The sequence below is a fragment of the Populus euphratica genome, unplaced genomic scaffold (genome assembly GCF_000495115.2).
Source record: "Populus euphratica unplaced genomic scaffold, PopEup_1.0 scaffold5.1, whole genome shotgun sequence".
NCBI classification, from domain to species: domain Eukaryota; kingdom Viridiplantae; phylum Streptophyta; class Magnoliopsida; order Malpighiales; family Salicaceae; genus Populus; species Populus euphratica.
Genome location: NW_011499848.1, coordinates 2,646,383 through 2,660,874, shown reverse-complemented (window position 1 = coordinate 2,660,874; position 14,492 = coordinate 2,646,383). Strand labels below are relative to the sequence as shown.

General features: G+C 34.4%; 3 protein-coding genes across 3 annotated transcripts in view; all 3 read left to right on the top strand.

Annotated features, from left to right (window-relative positions):
* LOC105114748 (cytochrome P450 CYP749A22-like) overlaps positions 1-423 on the top strand; it is a 2,909-nt gene extending 2,486 nt beyond the window's left edge. The window contains exon 7 of the mRNA XM_011011410.1: positions 1-423. This exon is cut by the window's left edge and continues 268 nt beyond it. Coding sequence (XP_011009712.1) covers positions 1-194 — 194 coding nt within the window. The 3' untranslated portion in view covers positions 195-423.
* A 2,290-nt stretch (positions 424-2,713) lies between these two features.
* LOC105119210 (cytochrome P450 CYP749A22-like) lies at positions 2,714-5,263 on the top strand. The gene is made up of 4 exons (XM_011017340.1): positions 2,714-2,935; positions 3,033-3,265; positions 4,210-4,588; positions 4,835-5,263. The coding sequence occupies exons 1-4, from the start codon at positions 2,714-2,716 to the stop codon at positions 5,261-5,263; spliced, it is 1,263 nt and encodes a 420-aa protein (XP_011015642.1).
* Positions 5,264-9,918: 4,655 nt separating this feature from the next.
* Positions 9,919-12,232, top strand: LOC105114729 (cytochrome P450 CYP749A22-like). Its single transcript, XM_011011384.1, has 5 exons — positions 9,919-10,399; positions 10,493-10,716; positions 10,825-11,057; positions 11,190-11,568; positions 11,676-12,232. Exons 1-5 carry the CDS (start codon positions 10,126-10,128, stop codon positions 12,102-12,104), a joined length of 1,539 nt encoding a protein of 512 aa, XP_011009686.1. The 5' UTR covers positions 9,919-10,125; the 3' UTR covers positions 12,105-12,232.
* The last annotated feature ends 2,260 nt before the right edge of the window (positions 12,233-14,492 follow it).

Sequence of the window (14,492 nt, the reverse complement as noted above, 5' to 3'; positions counted from 1 at the left end):
CATTCCTGCCATTTGGTATGGGACCTAGAAATTGTGTGGGCATGAACTTTGCATATAATGAAATAAAGATTACACTATCAATGATTCTGCAACGGTACAGGATCACCCTATCACCTAATTATGTCCATTCACCAGTTCTCGTTCTTGCAATATGCCCACAACATGGACTTCAAGTCATGATCAAGGCAGTGTGAAAAACAGAACAAAAGATACCAAGTTGGGCATGTGCTTGTATGCAAGCTTTTAATGCCATGGATGGGTGCGCGAAATGCCTCAATAATCATTCATTTCATCGACTTGTTTATTCCCTGTAACCCCTAGAGAGGATACATTTCTGCATTCTAGCTCTAAAAGAAAGAAAAAGTGTTCCAGCTTCTTAGGAAGTGAATGAAAACAGAAAAGCAATAAAGTCATATGAAGAGTTGGGGTTCGTCTTAATTTATGCAGCATTATAAAATCTCAGTGATAAATATTGTTAGGATAGAGGGTTCTTTGTCTAGAAGTTGATAGGTAGATTATTGTAAACTATAAAATTGAGGCCAAATCCACTAGTATTCAAGATGAACATATTTTGACGTAACTTGAACTGATAAAGAAATCTTTAACAAAGACAGAGCATTCCTGAAAAGAAAGCTTCCAGTTTAGAGAAGAAGTTACTGGGGAATGGAATTGTAGGAGCCAAGGGTGAAAAATGGCTCAAACCGCGAAAACTATACAACCATGCTTTACAAGCGGAGAAAAAGGTCATGATAAGATTTCCTGTAGTTGAGGGGGGTAAATAATTTTGTGCAGTATTATTGTCTGAAACTGTAAACTGATAGGAAATAAAGCTTCTCATGTGTCATTTGTTGTATTTGGCTGAACTTTTGCAGAATTGTTTTTTCCAGGACAGCTTTCGGAAGCGGCTACTTGGAAGGGCAGCAGATATTTGAAATGTTGAAGAAGATGGTTCTCCTTTATTCCAAAAACTTTTTTAAGACGAAAGATTAATCTCCTTGATCTCCAACTGGAAAAGCACTCCATACAAGTGTTATGATGGAGTAGCTGTTTTCACTTGTTTAGTTTTTAACATCAACCACTTTCTATTGTTGCAGAATATACTTTAAGACACAAGATGATATTGAAGCAGAGAAACATGGCCAAAGCATAAGAAACAGCATTATAAAGATGATAAAGAAAAGAGAGGAGGAGACAAGGACAGGGAGAATGGATGGTTATGGAAGTGATTTTCTTTGACAACTAGTGAAGGTCTCTCACAGTGCTTATAAGACGAATTGGATAGCAATAGATGACTTGATTGATGACCGCAAGAACTTTTACACTGTAGAACAAGAGACGACCACAAGTGCGCTTGCCTGGACTGTCTTGCTGCTTGCAATGCACGGAGATTGGCAGAAAAAAAAGTAAGGAACGATGTCCTTGAATTGTTTGGACAACAGGATCCAAGTCCAAAAGGCATCTGAAGATTGAAGACCGTAAGCAAAATTAAACCATTATAGAGTCTAACAGAATCTATCAACTTCTTATTATGTCATGTTCAAAGTACTTTAACTAATTTCTTTTGTTTTATTTCTTGCTTTGTAGATGAGCATGGTCATCAATGAATCTCTAAGTTCACGTGAAGTTAAAAGAGTGAACGAGATTGGTAAATTTAATAATTCCAGAAAATATGGAGGTCTTTGCTTCACATGTAGTTCTTCACCATGACCCTCAGTTATAGGGAGATGATGTTCACATTTTCAAGCCTGAGAGATTTGCAGAAGGGGCGGCAAAAGCTACAAAAAAATGATATTTCAGCATTTCTGTCATTTAGTATGGGACCTAGAAGTTTTGTGGGCATGAACTTTGCATATAATGAAATAAAGATTGAACTCTGAATGATTCTGCAAGGCATGTGCCAAAAAAAAATACTAGTAAAAGATTATCATAGGAGCATTACAGCATACAAGAATAATGATACCATGTCATCGTCCTCAGTGTGAAAGCAAGAAATGCCACTTAACTGTGAAAGCGGCATATGTATAAAATTATGGGGCTTAATTATGTGTCCCTGTCAGGTTTTGGCATGACTACAATGTTTTCTAGTTAATTAGACTGGTTTTGCCATGGAAGCCGGCAATGCTATCCAATAATTACTACATCTCTTGAAAGAAATTTAGCTAGCAACCGAGTGCCTTCTTTGTTACTTCCGTCCAGTAAATATATACAACAAATCTAGTTTCCTCATCCTCTGCCAAAATATAACAATCTCCTCTAAATCCTTCATATAATATGATCAAGGAGTGCAATCCAATTTTGTATTCCAAGCTAGTTGAAGCCATCGACAATTAATGGGAAACCTGGCATTCTATATCACATGTTGCATGTGTTTAGCCTTCCTCTCAATTCTTGTAAAGTTCTTGAAAGAAGTATGGTGGAAACCAATTCGCATACAATCCATGATGAGGTCACAAGGAATCAGAGGCCCTTCTTATAAATTCATCCATGGAAACACCAAAGAGATCGTCAATATGAGAAAGAGTATCCAAAGCACTCCCATGGAGTTATCATGTCATGAGTTGCTCCCGATAGTACAGCCACACATTCATGCATGGATCAAGCTCTATGGTAAATCAATAACAAAGCTTCGTTCTGAGCAGTTTTTTTAAATCCAAAACACCAACTTTGTGGAATTTTACAAATTCTCTCTCTTGTATGTAAATCTTGTCTAGGGATGACTTTCCTGTATTGGCATGGTTCTCAAGCTCAACTGGTTGTGACGGAACCTGATCTGATTAAAGAAATCTTTAACAATAAAAACGGGGCATTTCCGAAAAGAAATCTTCCAGTTTACATGAAGAAGCTTCTGGGGGATGGAATTGTAGCAGCCAATGGTGAAAAATGGTTCAAGCTGCGAAAACTATCCAACCATGCTTTCCATGCAGAGTGCTTGAAAGTAGTACTGTTTTCCAGTTTTCTTAATTGTTTTTAAAGTGCATACAGATTAAAACAACTCATATCAATCAAAGAGTTTCTCTTGTTTTCTTTCACAGAGCATGATTCCGGCAATGATTGCCAGTGTCGAGGTGATGCTAAAAAGATGGAGACAGCATGATGGCAAGGAGATTGACGTGTTTCAAGAGTTCAAGCTTTTGACATCAGAAATTATTTCCAGGACAGCTTTTGGAAGCAGCTACCTGGAAGGACAACATGTATTTGACATGTTAACCAGAATGGGTGACATTATTGTCAGGAACCATTATAAGATTACAATTCCTGGAATTGGGTATGTTTCCTACATTTCTCCATTTCCATCTATCTATGTGTGCCTAACTAACTTGGTGTCTATATATTTTGTGAACTTGTGGTGGCCAAAAATATAAGTTATAAATAGTTTGTCATGGGCGAAAAGGCCCATGTAGTAAACAAACAAAGATTGGATAGCTTATTATCCGGTCAAAACGTTGGGCCGAAGGCCTAATTGCCCAATAATTAAAAATAAGCATGAACAAGAGAGGTTATCAAAAGAAGTTAGCTCAAGTAGGCTCCCGTCCCAAAAAAGAGAAAAAAGTGAGAGAAAAAATGGCAAGCCATCATTGTGTTATTGTGTCTTTGAATGGAACTTGCGTCATACAATGAGAGAAGGCTTGTTGATACAAATTCAACAGGTTTCTATTGAAATTAAAATAATCTTATACATACTGCTAGAACTGCTAGAACCCGAAGAAATTTATGTTAATGAGTGTAATATACACATCAATAACTTTTCTTTTTTTAACGATTCTCAACTTTAATTTTCAAATTTACTTGATCACACAATATACAAAGAAGAAAGGGAAAAGAAAGCAAAATAATAATAATGTCATATATATGTTTTTGCTGCCCAAACACATGGCACACCTAATTTGTAAAGTTATGAATACATGCCTTATTAGTATGGCACTACGCAATCATATCTACTATTATTATACAACTCAAGCCTAATTATCAAGGCGGTTGTATTGTCAGTAAAGCGACGCACAATCATCATCCACTACACACACCTAATTTATAATTATAGAGCTACTGGCACAGGTGCCTACCCTCCTCACAAATAGCTATTATATACCTACCTATCTCATTAATAGCCAATATGTTGTTATCTTTTTGAAGTTTTTCCGACCAATCCATTAATCTACCTTTTGTAAGTGCTAAACCATTGTGAATTTGAATTATCATTTTCCACTGTAGAAAATTTGTGAAAACGAGGGATGACATTGAATCAGACAAGCTCGAGCAAGAGATAAAAAATTGCTTCATAAATATGATTAAGAATAGAGAGAAAGCAGCAATGGAGGGAAAACGGGGTGACTTTGGAAGTGATTTTCTTGGTATACTATTGTTGGCTCATCATGAAGCAGATAAGGCAAAAAGAATATCAGTTGAAGACATCATTGATGAATGCAAAACCTTCTATTTTGCTGGACATGAAACAACAAGAACCTCACTCACCTGGACTGTTCTTCTTCTAGCATTTCATACAGATTGGCAGGATAAGGCCAGGAGGGAGGTCCTTGAATTATTTGGCCTGCAAAATCCAAACCCAGAAGGCATTACAAAACTGAATACGGTAAGCATGGCATAACTAGAATAAGATCGACTTTTAGCAAGAAATTTAAAAAATGTCAGTGATATTTTTGATGAAATGTCATGCATCCTCAATACAACACATCATTAATATTCTAGTTGTTTAGTACTTAATTTATTCTAGCTTTTAACAGCTTTAGAAATTTATATTCTCTCCAACTTTGGAAATTTGAACAAGTACATTATTTTCAGTAATTTCATCCAAACCTTCTCTCGTTTCCTACTATAGGTGAGCATGATTATGAATGAAACTCTACGATTATATTCTCCTGCTGTTCACATCCCAAGGATGGTCCGCAGGGAAGTAAGATTGGGGAAGCTAATTATTCCAGCAAATACAGAAATCTATATTCCAGTTCTTGTAGCTCACCATAACCCTGAAATATGGGGAGAAGATGCTCACCTTTTCAAGCCAGAGAGATTTGCTGATGGGGTCGCTAAAGCTACAAACAATAACATGAGTGCATTTCTTCCATTTGGCTTGGGACCTCGGACTTGTGTGGGGTTAAACTTCTCAGTTACTGAAACAAAGATTGCGCTTGCAATGATCCTGCAACATTACAGGTTTACTTTATCTCCAACGTATATCCACTCACCAGCTCACCTTCTTGCGATGTCCCCACAACATGGAGTCCAGATCATGCTTGAGACCTTGTAAATCTTCACTGTAATTGTATTTTTCTTATTCCAGATATCAGGAATCGAAAGATTATTGAGCATCCAGTATTGATGAGTTAATTTTTCTTAAGATTTTTATAAATAAAAATCTTCTTAAATCAAATCAAATTGAACTTGGTACCCAATCAATGTGATGTGGATCTGAACAATATATTGAATTCAAAGTGTTTGAACTTTACAGTTAATCAAGTTAATAATAACAAAATTTAAAAAGAAACTGCTCTTTTCTTGTAAAATATTGAAAATTTTTATCCCATGTTATATCAACAACATTTAAGAAGAGTATATATAAAAAAAAAAAACATGAATACAAAATAGATGGCACCTCCTCTGTATCCATAAAAAGGCTAAAATCCTACAATATTTATTTAACGTCATCGGGTGATCTTTCTAAAAGCATTTTTCTTTTCTTTTAAAATCTTTATAAATCTATAATGTTATACCATATTTTTCTAAAAGACGATAAGACATCTACCAGCTGATGTTCACCCTTAACATCTCCTAAGTTTTTAAATGCTAGACGATGCATTAAAGAAAGGTACGGGGGCAATTGATGAGTTGATTTTTTTGTTAAGTTTTTATAAATAAATTTTTTTAAAATCAAATAAGTTTAGCAAAAATATCAAACCTAAAATACTTGAACTTTACAATCAGTCAAATTCAAGACTAGACCTAAAGAATTTAAACATTACTAAATTCTAAGACTTTTTATATACAATTAACTATATATATAATAGACTATCATGTTTCTCCATCTAAAATAATTAGTCATATTAAGATAATGATTTCATACATGTATATAAAGCCTTTTAAGAGACTTATTATATTTACTATCTCATTTATAACATATAAGAGATATTGTCTCTTATTAATATCGCTGAAAATAGAGAACTTTTCAACGTAAATGATTTCTTTGAATCATCATGATGTACAACTTCTTATCTTTTAAGATAAAAATATTTAGATTTCATAGCACTAATAAACTTAAAACTCAATAACAAACATTTTTATTTCTAGAATTTAAATTTTTTTTAAGTTATTTAATACATTTCACATAAAAATATTAATTTTATCATTGGAGGGTATTTAAGTCCCCCTCTTATAAGAATTGTTTTTATAGGTGATCAAAACTTGCATTATAAGCTTAGAGTTCCTTATATTAAAAAGAAGAAGTTAATCATTATTTCAAACACTAAATAACTTACAATTTATATCTTTTGAATTTTAGAAGATAATCAAATATATAAATTCATTAACCTACCCAAGAATGTAATCATGAAATTTCTGCTGTTCAAATGGAAGAGGAAAATTTTCTTATCAATTACTACAATTAATTTGCATTCATGCAATTTCTATAGTTCATGGATTTCCTCACGTGATAATTTTCCTGATATCATAACTATGATTGAGATTAGTAATTCACAAATGTGAAGAGTTTTATGAGAGTGACCAAAAAGCTGGGAGTAAAGCTAACAAAAGAAGCATATTGGTTGGCAATTCTTGTTTTTTGGTTCAGCCTACCTAGTTTGTTCTGTTTCCATGCAGAATGGTTTACAACGATGGCGGTTAATATATTAAGACAGGCATTGATTTTTATTTTATTAGTATTATTATTATTATTATTATTATTATTTTAATAATAATAATAATAATAATAATAATTAACATAGTTTTAAAACCCGGCCCGGCCCGGCGGGTTGACCTGGGACCCGGCTGACCCGGGGCTGGAAACGGGTCGGGTTGATGAAAAAATAAGGTAAGCTATGACCCGGCCGACCCGGTGGGTTGACCCGGAAACCCGGACGACCCGGCAAAACCCGGTCAAAAACCCGGTGGTAACCCGTTGACTTTTATTTATTTATTTTATTAAAACGACGTCGTTTTGAATTTTTTTAAAAATAAAAATTGACTCAGCTGACCCGTTCGACCCGGTCAAAACCTAATGATCCAGCCAAAACCTGAACCCGGACCTTGAATTGGATCAGCTACCGAGCTCGGTTTAAAAATTATGATAATTAATATCTTAGGTGGGAGACAGAGGCATGAGAACAAAACTAGCTGCATGGTCTAAAACCAAAACAAGAGGGGAACGTGTCGTCTTAGATGTATTTGAGCTACAAATCTCTTGCTATCACATCAAAGACATGCACCCAGTGGCATTACCGGAAGTCAATGAAACAAAACCATGTTATAGTTGATGTACAGTTGTTTCTCTCTCTCTTCTGCCAGTAAAGCCAAAGTCTAGTGTTTAGTTTCTACCTCCCACTACAAGTTTGAGATCCCTAGGAACCTTGTATCATCGAAAGTAACCCGATGTAGACAACAAGCGATGAGCCTTAATTTCAATATGTTTAGAAATAAAATCGATATTTTAGATAATTTATTAATTTAAATCATTTTATTTATTTTTTTAGTTAAGATATTTAATAGCATTATATTCGGTAGTTAAAAACTAGTAATAAGTTAATAAGTTAAGGTGAATAATAACTGATATTTATATAAATCTCTTATAAAAATAAAAAAAATTTGATATGTAAATTAGTAATTTTAAAGAGAGATAAAATATAATGATATTTAAAAAAAATTATATATATATATATATATATCAAAAGTTTTAAGAATAAAAAAATTATGAACTTCAAGTTTAAAATTTTTTTGATATATTTATAATTCATGAATTTTATTGTTTGCGAAGATAAAAAGTTAAAATATAATTTTATCTTTATAATATTTTAAAATATATTTTATTAAAAAAAATATTAAATAAATATAAAACACTAAATGATTCATGTGAGGTCTGGAAAAAAAATTTTAAAAGGGTGTTGGGCTCGAGAAATATATCTAAACCCATTAAAGATGAAAAACAGGTTCACACATACTAATTCAAGTCCACGAGGTTGTGAGGTACACCTTCAACAATATTTGGGTAGCGCACCTAACAAGGTTGCGTATGTCACTCCCAACACCCTACCAAAGTTGCTGTGCAGTGCACCCCGCACTAGCTAGGCAGTGTACCCAGCAAAGTTGAGCATCCGCCAACCAGTAGACATGTGGCTAGATGGTGAGCTTGGGTTTTTATTATTGAGTTCGGGCATGCACCCAGCATGGGATTGGGCTGCCATGTATTTTAGTAAAAGTCGGGCTTGGAAGTAGTAACTGGAGCTTCTAGAGAATTTTTTTAATCTTTTAGGTGTTGTTTTCTTCCATTAAATTTAGTTTTATCAAAAAAATAAATTGGATTTCAGGTTTGTTTGTGTTGCTCCCTCCTCTATATTCTTGCACGTCCTTTAAAGAAGTATGGTGGAATCCAATTTTCTTGCGATCAATTATGAGATCACAAGGAATAAAAAGGTGCTACTTACATAGTCCTCCATGGAAACACAAAATAGATAAACAACAAGGGAAAGGAGAGCTTGAACAATCCCATCGATCATTTGTCTCATCATACACTACCAAAAGCTCAGCCACACATTTATTCATGGGTCAAGCTCTGTAGTAAGAATAATAATTGATTAGGATCTTCAGTGATAGTGTTCTCGGTAGAATTCTTGAACCAACTTGCAATAATACATCTGAAAATTGGTACAGAGACTAGCCCCCTTTATTGGCATGGTACTCGAGCTCAATTGGTGGTCACAGATCCTCAGATGGTTAAGGAGATTTTCAACGGCAGTGCGGACGCATTTTCCAAAGGAGGGTCCCGGAAATGCATCAGAAAGTTATTTGTGGATGGACCTGTGTTATCCAGAGGTTAAAAATGAGTAAACTAGCCAATCACGCTTTCCATGGAGAAAGCTTGAGAGAGGAGGTGCTTGCTTTTGTTAACAATGTTGCTTTTCTGGTGTTTGTAAAGCATACCAATGCACGTCAAACCACATTGTAGTGATAATAACAAAAAATAAAATAAAAAGTGCAAATGACATTCAACGGCTTATATTCAATTCTTTTCATGCTGAGTTGACTTAGTTTTTATGCTGAGTTGACTTAGTTTTTATTGGTCGAGTTATAAATTTATTATTCAAATTCAGATTTTATTGATCGAGTTATAAATTTATTATTCAAATTCAGATTAATTTAGATATTTTTTTATTTAACTTTATTCTTTCATATTTAATAAGTTGGGAATCAAATTATATTATTTGTTTTATTTAAAAAAAAATCAAGTTACGGTAATTTTTTTTAATAATTAGTTAATCTTTATCTCTTTTAATTTTTTATTTAAATCATCTAACAACTAATTTTATGTAGTTGAGTCTATGATCCTATTACAGATTTTTTTTCATCCGTAAAAACACGTATGCTGAAAGTCATTTTTGATTAAAAAAAATAATAATTCAGGGCTGCGTCCACAAGTAGCGGTATAAACTATAAAACTAACAGATTTGAACTTATTCTAATAGAAAAGGGAATAAAAAGAAAAGATCACCATCAATTGTGGTCCTGTGGCAGTGGGATCCTCAGAGGGAGAGCGGTACCAGCAAGGAAAAGTTACATCGCCGGTGAAGAATTAAAAAAAAACAAGAAATCGCTATCAGACAAACGTTTTTTCTTTGCACATCCCTTAGCTGAGAGGCTTGCGACAACTGAGTAAGTCAGCTGCCTGGTTAAAAATGGAATCTCTCGTTGATGTTCTGGACAGGTTTATTTTAGAATGTGACCTGGGCAGAAAAGAACATGTGATTATCAAAATAAAGTATCTTTTTCCCTCTGACACCAAAACAAAACTCTAGTACATATTTTATTTCCTCTGCAAACCTCTCACGTTTCCTGAGCCCTTGTCAATGAGTGAATGACTGGGTTGACAATAACTCTAGTAGTTGAAGGGATTTGGCTGTGGTAGTAATGGAAGCCCTGATAATTTTCATTCTAAGTAGCCTGTGTGTGTTTTTCATTCTACATCTCATAAAGTTCTTCATCAAAGTATGGTGGGATCCAATTCGAATACAATCTGCGATGAGGTCACAAGGCATGAAAGGTCCTCCTTACAGGTTCCTACATGGAAACACCAAAGAGATTTACAATATGAGAAATGAAATCATGAGCAGTCCAATGGAACTGTCACACCAGATGCTTGCTAGAATTCAACCTCATGTTTATTCATGGATCAAGCTATATGGTAAGATTTATATGTTGCTTAAACCCTCAAGGATTGCATTCTTGATTGGAAGTTTATTTAAATGAGAATTCTAAAATTTGCAAATGCTACCAGGGATGAACTTTCTTAATTGGTATGGTCCCCAAGCTCAACTTGTAATCACTGAACCTGAGCTGATCAAAGAGGTATTGAGCAATAAAGATGGAGCATACCCTAAATTTGTGATCCAAAATTATGCAGAGAAGCTCTTAGGGGATGGACTTGTATTGTCCCAAGGTAAAAAATGGCTTAAGATGCGTAAACTAGCGATCCACGCATTTCATGCAGAGAGCTTGAAAGTAAGTTATTACTTGCGATGTTTACATTGTTGACGAGATTTACAGCAAAGTGTACTGATGCAAGTATTCCAGAAACTAAATTGAACAAACAGATCATTTTTCTTATAGGGGACGATTCCAGCAATGATCGTGAGTGTAGAGACAATGCTTGACAGATGGAGACGGGAGGGAATCAAGGAAATAGAGGTCTACCAAGAATTCAAGGTCTTAACATCAGAGATAATTTCCAGGGCTGCTTTCAGAAGCAGTTATTTGGAAGGGAAAAACATCTTTGATATGCTGACGAGAATGGCTCTCATAGTTGGCAGAAACAACTATAAAGTTGGAATTTCTGGGATTAAGTATGCACCATACCCTCCTTTTCTACTAAAACATGATTTATAGTAGTGTAGTTAGTATCCTTTTGTTTTTCCTACAATTTTTTTTTTCAATTCATTTTCGCATGCATAGTTATTAGAATTCTGTTTTGGCAGAAATTTTTTCAAAACAAGGGATGATATTGAATCAGAGAAACTTGATCGAGGGATACGGGACTCTATGTTAAAGGTTATAAAGAGAAGAGAAGAGGTGCTGATGGGTACTGAACCAGATGGTTATGGAAGTGATTTTCTTGGTCTACTTCTAAAGGCTTATCACGAAAACGATAAGACCAAGAAAATATCAATAGATGATCTGATCGATGAGTGCAAGACTTTTTATGTTGCTGGACATGAAACAACCACAAGCTCACTTACCTGGACGCTTCTCTTTCTAGCAATTCATACAGATTGGCAAAACAGAGCAAGGGAGGAGGTGCTTCAAATATTTGGCCAGCAAAATCCATGTCCTGATAGTATTGGAAGACTGAAAACTGTAAGCATACCGTAGTTCCCTAGTGCCTAATCAAATTCATCAATATGTGCATAAACATGTAACTTCTGATCAGTTAGGTATATAAATTCTCTGCTTTTTCCCTGTAGATGACCATGATTATTAATGAGTCTTTAAGGCTATATCCTCCAGTTTTCAATCTCACGAGAGAAGTCCAAAGGGAAGTCAAACTGGGGAAGCTAATTGTTCCGGCAAAGATGACTCTGAGTTTGTCAATACTTGCACTTCACAATAATCCACAAATATGGGGGGAAGATGCACACCTTTTCAAACCAGAAAGATTTGCAGGCGGGGTGGCCGAAGCTACAAGGAATAATGCCACTTCTTTTCTTCCATTCGGCTTGGGACCTCGAAGTTGTGTGGGCTTGAACTTTGCACTCTCAGAAATTAAGATTGCACTCTCTATGATCCTACAGCATTACAGGTTCACTTTGTCACCCACCTATGTCCACTCACCAGAGCACATTCTAACAATAAGCCCACGATATGGACTTCAAATCCTATTCGAGGCACTGTAAAATAGGGGCTTGCTTGAGATATGCTAGATTACACTTGGACTGCAAAATGCAGATGGTATTGATGAAAACAAGGACTTTGAAATAAATCTGATGCAGGAAGTTATGGACATATAATTCATTTATTAGACGTAAATGGATCTACGCCACATAAAGAAAGTCTCTGCACAATTAAACATGGTTATTAACCTCGAAGAACAGCTGGTTCAAATTCCGTCTGAGCAATGTGCTTAACAAATACTGCTTGAAAGCTTTAATGGAGGTGCAAGGATATATGATCCACAAGGCAAGTTTATGCTATCCATAATTTCATCATGTTAGTTCCTTGCCTAGAATGAATTATTTCTCTCAGTTCGCAACATTTCACCGCATTTCGACTTCCAAATGATATAAATTAAGGCTGAAAATGGCATCTCAGAATGGTTGAAAGAAGTTACTTCACAATTCCACATAAAGATTCCATGACAAAACTTCTAGCCGTCTAATTTTAGGCACTTGCACAATCTCTAAAAGTCCACCTGCCTTTTTCTTTTCTTTTTTATCTATTCTGGTGTAACATACCTGTCAATTGTCGCTCTCAGAATTGTCAGTGATGAGAAGGACATCATCAATAGTTGTGGCCCCCAAATTTCTAATATTTCCGTTGCCGACGATATCTCTCATTGAATAATCAGAAGGGAAGGATAAGCTCACATTATGGCGGTGGTTGATGCTGCAACATTACAGGGAAATATTTTTACCGACAGGAAAGACTTGCCTATCAGAAGGAAAAAACAAATTTATATGGGTTAAAACCAGTATTCTAGTCAAGGATACAGAATGTTTAAACTTGTGTCAAACACCCAGGTGATAGGATTGTATGTCATATTCTCTTTCTGAAAAGTAGGGCTACCAACAGATTTCTTGACAGACATGGTGGCAGTGCATCAGAACAGTTCTTCAATAGCAGTTTTTGTTTCACCTAGTCCCTGCATAGTTTATCAAAATAAAGTATCCAGTCCCTATAGTATCAAACTAGTCACCGGTGCTTCATTGCGGTACGGATAAAAAATTGGTGCAAAAAAAGTACACAACCATTTTTAACATGATTTTTAGCAGCAAGAAAAATTTGGATTGTGAATTCAAAATTTGAAGTTGTACGGCTTAATAAAATTGACCAAGGTTTTTATGCGCTAATATCACCATAATGCTATTTTTTACACCAATTAAAGCATTTAATTTAAATTGTGTGGAAATTAAATTAATATAATTGGTTGATTTGGTAGGTCCAATCACAACTTGCCCAACTTGGTCAAAACCATATTTGACTAGAAAAACTATGAACTTATTGTTTTATTTTTTTATATAAATATTAACATGATTATACTTCTAGGTTGACTTATGTCTTATGGTGTGGCCCAACTAATCTAGATTTAAATAAAAATAATAATGCAAGTAAAAAAACGGAGGGTTTGCAAAGAAATTTGAAAGAAAAATAAAACTAAGAAGAATTAAAAAAAAAAAAGGAAAGAAAGTTAATGCTAGGCCAATGTTTTTTTTTTTCTTTGTCTAGGGGTAGACAATCGTAAGCCCATTTATCTTTTTTATATAAAAAAATGATATATCATCTTTACTAAAATGAACGATGCGTCATTTAGAAATCTAGACCTAGCACTAATATGGTGACCAAAAAATTTAGAGAACTGAGATTTTAGCCATAAAAAGTTTAGTTTTTTTCAACTCATTTCCGCTATAAAATACCAAATAATCAACCCACAAACATGCCTGAAAATACTAATTACCCCTAAAACACCACAAAACCTCTCAAAAAATGAAAAATCAACCAAACCAAAAAAATCTAAACATAACTTGATCTACAATTTCGGGCTTGTTTGTAGGAAAATAAAGCACCACCATCTAACTCTTCTCATCAAATTGTGAAGAATTGATAACTTTGTTTCTCTATCATTGTAATTTGATGATCTTTCTCTTCTCTCTTAAATTACAGACTGAAAAATAAGAAAAAATAAAAATTGAAATGAAACTTTTAACAAATAAAGGGAATGAATCAGGAAAAAAGATTGAGCGATCAAAAAGAACTGTCATGCTAATTTTAGATTGGTCAAACATTTTGCCTTTTTTAATACTTTGGTCCTATATCTTTTAACTATGTTTTTCTATAACAAATTATAAGAAACTAATAGTCAATTTGATTAAAAAAAAAAAGAGGTTGCAATTGAAAAAAAAAAAACCAAGCAACCAAAAAAAAAAAAAAGTTCTTTCCCGTTCCTTTCCCCTTTTTCTTTGTGTATGTTAATATAATTAAACGGTCCCTTGACTAGTGTCGACCATGCTCACTTACAACGTCGTCGCTGATATAAGATGAAATCCATGGATGTCCAGTAGAAATAC